The sequence below is a fragment of the Pieris brassicae genome, chromosome 2 (assembly GCF_905147105.1).
Source record: "Pieris brassicae chromosome 2, ilPieBrab1.1, whole genome shotgun sequence".
In the NCBI taxonomy this organism is placed as follows: domain Eukaryota; kingdom Metazoa; phylum Arthropoda; class Insecta; order Lepidoptera; family Pieridae; genus Pieris; species Pieris brassicae.
The window spans coordinates 17,493,190-17,500,048 of record NC_059666.1 but is presented as its reverse complement, the minus strand read 5'-3'; the positions used below and the strand labels follow the sequence as shown (position 1 = coordinate 17,500,048).

Here is a 6,859-nt window from a genome sequence, read left to right as displayed (position 1 = left end):
ATATATTATACATACAAACCTATACATTATACATTTAATTTTTTCCTTATCATTTTAATTCAATAATTATTTATTACGTTTCTTATAGTTTTCTGCAAAATCTATTATATTTTATACAATTAATTTTAATAAACAACCACATGTAATTAAATGATTAAATTTTGCATAAGTGTTATTACAAAAAATATTCAAACAAATTGTTCATATGAGGTAAAATATTATTTGCCGCAACACAACTCCCGCGTAGTGTTCGGTCGCCCGTTGTGAAATACGCGCGCGTGTAACCGCGATAATTCTTCCGTAAAATAGTGAATTATTGAAGGAATTCAAGCGATGCAATAAGTTGATTTTTTATAAGCTATTGCAGTGGTATAATAATTTTTTGGATAAAATGGCGGGTGCATTAGCAAAATTGCAAGGGTTAGGGCAAAAAATGAGGGGTAAAGAACACAACGAGTGCAGGACACTTAACGTAAACATACCCCCTGCTACAAACGTTGACATTGAATTTCGAAACATCTCCATGAATGTGTCTATGGGAATCACTGGAAACAGTAAGTTTTAATTCGATTATTTAAATATATTTTCGATGATAAATAATATTGACTTATCAATTAATAACACAAGTACTGATTATATTTTTTTATTAAAATTATGAGGTTTTGACATTTGTACATTCTCGTAATAATGCTGATAATAATTATCATAAAAACAAACATAGTTTTGTAACGCCAATCGTTATATTAATTAAACCAATTACATTATACATATACCCATATTAATTCAGTAATACGTAATGATACACTGAAAAATTCAATACCAATAGCTAAAACTATTTCCTGAACTTTTTTAGAGTCAATTGAAGAATTTCTAAATACATATACAAGGTAGGAAAATAAATATCGATTTATCCTATAGAAATAATGTAACATGCATTGTCGGTAAAATGTGTTAAAAGCAAGTTAGTAAATCAATATATCCAAGAATGTTAAAAATTATGTAAAAACCTCAAACGATTATTAAGGTAATGGATAGTTAAATATGTAATGATATTGATAATTAGTCAGAAATTCAAAAAATGTTTATAATAATTTGTAAACTCCACCGATTACTTTACAACTTCAGACGTCCAAAATATAAAAAATATATTAGAATCATAAATACTCCAATTAAAACTTAATACGTACGTTCACTGAACTATAATTTAACATCGGTCGGTTAAACAAAACCAGTTATGCTTAAAGTTACCATTTATTCTTTGACACAAAACGGGACATTGGTTTAATTTAGGTCAAATAATATGTAGTCAATGAAATACAAAAACACTTTTAAGTTATTTATTTAGAAAAAGTGAGTTGGTTTAAAAGTTAAAATCACAAAAGGTTAGGTTAGTTGAACAGAAGAACAAATTTGTTTTAATAGGTGACGATTTCAAATAAGAATGAAACTCTTGACACATTTTTTTTAATTCTGCTGCTCAAGTTTTCGCGCGGTTTTACAAAACGGGACAATTTGGCGTCCCACAATTCATTCCGGAGACACCGGGACTCGTAATAGGAAAAAGGGACAGTCCCGTTCAAAACGGGACGTCTGGTCAAATTAGTTATGTATCACATATGAATTGATTATTAACCTTTGACGGAAACATTCTACACGCATTAAAATTATATTATTTACGAGTATTTAGTTTGCATATTTCTATAAAAAAAAACTGTCATGGTCAACTACATTCATGTTAATTATTTATAATTATATCAAGAAAAATAAAACAATTTAAAACTTCCTACTTCATGAGACTTTTAATTTATACTGTTGCGGTATGATATAGTCGGATACACACAGCTCAGCGGAGATCTAGTTATTACTCGGTGTCTATTTAAAATCCTTACTGGTAAGGTACACAATGCAGATGTATTAGAGAGGTTGGGGCTGCGAGTACCGATTAACCTAATCCTAGTGTAGAAATGGAAAACGGCTACTAGTGCTGGCTTTGCCGCGAGCGCACACTAACTTGCTCAGAGATTCACCACTTAATATTTAAGAGCACACTTAATAATGTAAGTGTTAAGAATTACATTTTCTATTTGACAGTAACTGCATTCACAAGAGAGGCATTGTCGAATATTTGTTATAGGTTTAGGGTAACTTTATCGGATTATTTCCTTTTCTATCGAATTAGTGTTAAGCTGTTATATAAAAATTAGTTTAAAATAAATAAATAAACTAAAACAATTTCAGATGAAGTGAATTGTTTATTTATTATCGCAACAAATATTTGTTTTGAATTCGGTATGTATCAGAAGTTATATTACAGCAAAATATTCGTCTAAAATTACCTAATTTATCTTTAGAGAGCTTTTCTTTTCTGATCGCCGAAGTTCAGTGAACTCTACTTTATTGCAGCCACTAAGCCTCCACTCTCAGTTGGTTGCGTTTTTTTTTTCGAAAATCTTAGAGCAAAAAATACAATAGCTTATCACCTTCATTCAGTAAATATATTAAACACTTAAATAAATAAGTTCTGGTAAAGCTTGCAATACAGTTGTGTATTGATTTAGTTCGGTTTTAGACTAAAACGGTAATAACCTATGTTATTCACTTTGGTAAGATCGAATCAAAACATTATCTTTATAAATAATCGTAAATGTTATGTTATCGAAAATTGATAATATGAATTCAGGAAATCGTCACTTTAAACTTTGTAACAGTAAACAAAGATTATATCGTAAATTATCGATTTGTACACTATATAACACCGGCATGTTACACAGCCTTACAAATAATATTATTATTTGGTAAGGTCAAACTGTCGCCTACAGCATAGTAGAAAATTGGTTAATCAAACCTGAAATTCGAATCTCATTTAGACTCTCGCAAATAAAAGAGCTAGATGAGTCATTCCACTAATCACTTATCAGGTATAACCAGCGCGGCCGCATCGTAAAGGGTCGCAAATACAAACAGAATTATGTATAGCTGTAAAACAAAATTTACTGTTCTTAAAAATGTATATATATATATATACATTTTTTTTAACCATTTTTAAACATTTTTAACCATATGGTTAGTATTGAATATTTTGGAGCTTCTGACATTTTACCATTTGCGACACGCAAGTTACAACTACAGTACTGAATGTTTACATTGCTTTCTCAATCTATCAAGGGTGGACCGTATCCTTACAAATATCCGGTGTATAGTCATTTAGAATTGATATTAAAACGCTAGTATTTTCAAATTTAATAATTATAAATGAGTTTGCATTTGGTGTAATAGCCAAATAATTTATTACATTATAAAGCTTCCGATTTCGATTATTTATACAAATAATAATAATAAAGAATAAATAAATAGAACACTATATTAAATTCAATTGATATAACATTTCATTCGGATTTACAACTTAAATAATTAAGGGTCTCGAGAGCTGGTTCATATCAACTCTATAGTTTAGGAAAACTGTGTTTCTTGATAATGTCTATGACTAAAACAACAATGCTGAAATGATGGTGTACATGAAATGCAAAAGATCGTTACCTACACTTTATCTCACCATAATGTCCGCTTTCAAAATAGTAATGGCCTTATAGCAATGCCAGTTTTGTCATGGACTAGATTCGCAAGTGCAAAGCGTGTTCAAAACAAGTTTAACCATAACTGCTAACAACAATTTATGACGAATACTCATGTTTCTTGTCCTACTAGTAAAACTACTGCGATAGCAATCTCACAGTTAAGTAAATGTTTACGAATGTAACATGAAACTTGTTGAAAACTAGATGATATTGCAGAATTTAATATTTGTTCTTAAGGCCTAACGTTAGTATTTATACATATCTAGATAAAATAATGTCTAATATTATAATGATTGAAAAAAATCATTGCACAAACTCTTCGATAGTTTTCTAAGTACACTTTAGTACGAGAATTGCAGTTACTAACACAAACGCATAAATTTTCAATAGATTCCTATTGTTTACACAGATAATATTCGAACAATACCCACTTCTGTTCAGTTCCAAATATGATAATATTATTAATACTCTACGTAACTACGTTTTTATCTGAGAGACGTGCTATTACAATACTGAATTAGCAAATATGATTAAAATTAACCCTAGTTTTCGTACAAATTAATTAGCCATATTATGTTACATTTATGCGCCATAATTGTCTTGGAGTTTATGTTACAAGTGGTAAGGGAGCGTTCAAGTATTACGTCACACAATTTTTGGAGATTCTTGACCCAATGAAACGCGCCGTAACGTTTTCTGTATCCAATACAAAACGTTTCGTGACTATCCAGTGTCACTGTATATAAAATTTACCATGATGTGTAAAAAAAAATTTGAACGCTTCCTAAGACGCTCTAGACTGTTGACTCTATGAGATACATAATTTTGTCTTATACAAGACACGAGGCGTTACTTAAAAATAAGGATTGTATCACAATTACAGCACCATGAATAATATCTTGTATTTTTTAACAGATTAAAGATTATATTTATTATATTTATCAGATTCAAGAGTTTAAACGTTTAAATGTCTGTAAAAACCAAGTCTTTATATGTAATTAATTGATTTGAAATGCACTAGCGCTTGATATTTCCTAAATTTTATTAAAAACTACTTAATAATATTATACGAAAGCTTATTTAATTAACTAGCTCACGTTTACCTGATAAAACGGAATAATTTTTCTTAATAATTAGCCAAGCTCACAACACAGATAATGAGAATTGTGCCTAAAATACATCATGAATGTATTTCATGTTATTATGAAGACCTCAATACATATTTCAAGCGACCTTCCGTATTTATTTCCGGTTATCTTAAGGAAAATATATTATAAAGGTAATCATATTCTGAGCCAGATATTATAATTAGGTTGTGGTCAAGGACAAGGTAATTTAGTTTTATCAACTGTCATTTCACATAGTAAAACTTAGCTTACTTTCTTAAAGAAAAGTTAAAGTGGAGTCAAATCCCGCGAGCACAACAGAGACGGAAGCGATTAAAAGTCGAAACATAAGAGATGGTTGCGCGGATGAGGATGCCGTCCATAGAGAATGATTTGCGACATTGAATGAAACCTAATTAAATTTAATATAAAAAAATAACTCAGTACAATGTCAAAGTTCATCGCCAGCGTAAAGCTACCGATATATTTAATTAAGTGCGAGAACAAAGAATTCTTGGAGAAGTTTTAGGAATTATAATATATAATTTATTATACCCACGTTTTAATTACATCTAGTTCTAAGACAATTATTAAGCCATTATTTAATGCATGTCATATAAAAATATGACAATTATGGTAAATTTTTTAATGGATAATAAGTACAACGCAAATAACTTATAACGTTTAGACTGATTCTAATTTAATTATTTTTCAATCATCGAGAATATTCTTTCGCTATCGTTGAATATTAAATAATATCATTTCATTTAATTATTAAATATTTAAATAATGTTTACAAAGTCCTAATCTGCGTTGCACAATAATTGTGTTATCACCGTATAAAACATTCGTGTCACAAAATATTATGTATCATATATTTATATGTGGTTTAACCTTTAGTAGTTATAATCTATATTGACTAGAAAGAGCTATTGTCCGGGAATTGCTATCATAATATTTACATAGTTTTACACACTCGGGAGCAGATGTTAACTTAGAAATATTTTAAGCACAATAAGTCAATGTGATATATAATATAAAATAATATACATGTCTATTGTCTGGCCTTTTAACTAAACGGCGCCGTTTAACGAACGGCCTGAAAGATATTCAGCCGTAGCCGCTTGTTACAACATTTAATAAACTGGCTGGATAAGTCCATTCGTACGATGGAGTCATTATTTGGCAGAAATAAAAAAGATGAAACATATGTCATAAAAAATATTAATTTTAAAATTAAATTGCATAAGTCAAATTCACATTATGATTGTCACTACACTCCTCCATAGTTCTTGTTGTTTTTCATAAAACTTTGAACAACACCAACAGGGTTGTGGTTTACCGACGCTATATTGACAGTTTGAAGAGTTTCTTTTCGAGTTTGAGAGTGGCAGAAAGTGGAATTAAATTTAAATTAACAGTCAACAGGCTAGGCAAGTAATGAAACGTCATTGATCCAAGTCATTTGCCTAGCTGTTTTATCAAATGGCTGAATATCATTCAGGCCACTAGTTAAACGGCGCCGTTTAGTTAAACGGCTAGGCTGTTAATTTAGCGGCTAATTAAGCTTGTTGGCTGCGACATATTTATATATACACACTGATCGTATTCATAGACGTGCTAAAGATACGCCTTAATTGGCTTTTGTTTTGTCAGATATTTTTCTTTTTAAAAATCCAATATCCTTATATACGTATATGTAGTACGTTTACGATTTAGGAAGCAGACAGACCGGGCACTGTTCTTTATTGAGGCCAATGCAGGATATAGTGCACAAATAAGAGCACTCTCATACTCGAATAGGGAGCTTTACATGCACAGCAGAGGCACCGTATTCAAAGTAATAACGTCATCCATTGCCTATTTATTTAGATAAAAAGCCTTGGTCTTGGCCTCAGATTTCTTAATCCGTTTCGTGATCATTTACATAAGTAAATAGGCCTGTATGCGCATGACATCAGGGTTGAGGGTCGCACGCATAAGGTACTAGACCACTTCTTTCTGTTTGCTATTTATTTAGAACGTCGGAAATTTATTTTAGAAATAATATTTGAGAGTATGATTCCTACATGCACGGAATTGTTGGTTCATGGAATATTAAAATTAAGCCTAAAAGACCATCTCTTGAGTGATCCCAGTTCTCTACATAGAAAGTCCGCCCAAGTTCTACTTCGCTAA

The 6,859-nt window shown here is 30.5% G+C and overlaps 1 protein-coding gene across 1 annotated transcript in view; it reads left to right on the top strand.

Annotated features, from left to right (window-relative positions):
- Positions 1-244: 244 nt before the first annotated feature.
- LOC123719970 (ATP-binding cassette sub-family G member 1-like) overlaps positions 245-6,859 on the top strand; it is a 33,498-nt gene continuing 26,883 nt past the window's right edge. The window contains exon 1 of the mRNA XM_045676335.1: positions 245-554. Within this exon, the coding sequence (XP_045532291.1) occupies positions 392-554 (163 nt within the window). The 5' untranslated portion in view covers positions 245-391. The remainder of the gene's footprint in view (positions 555-6,859) is intronic.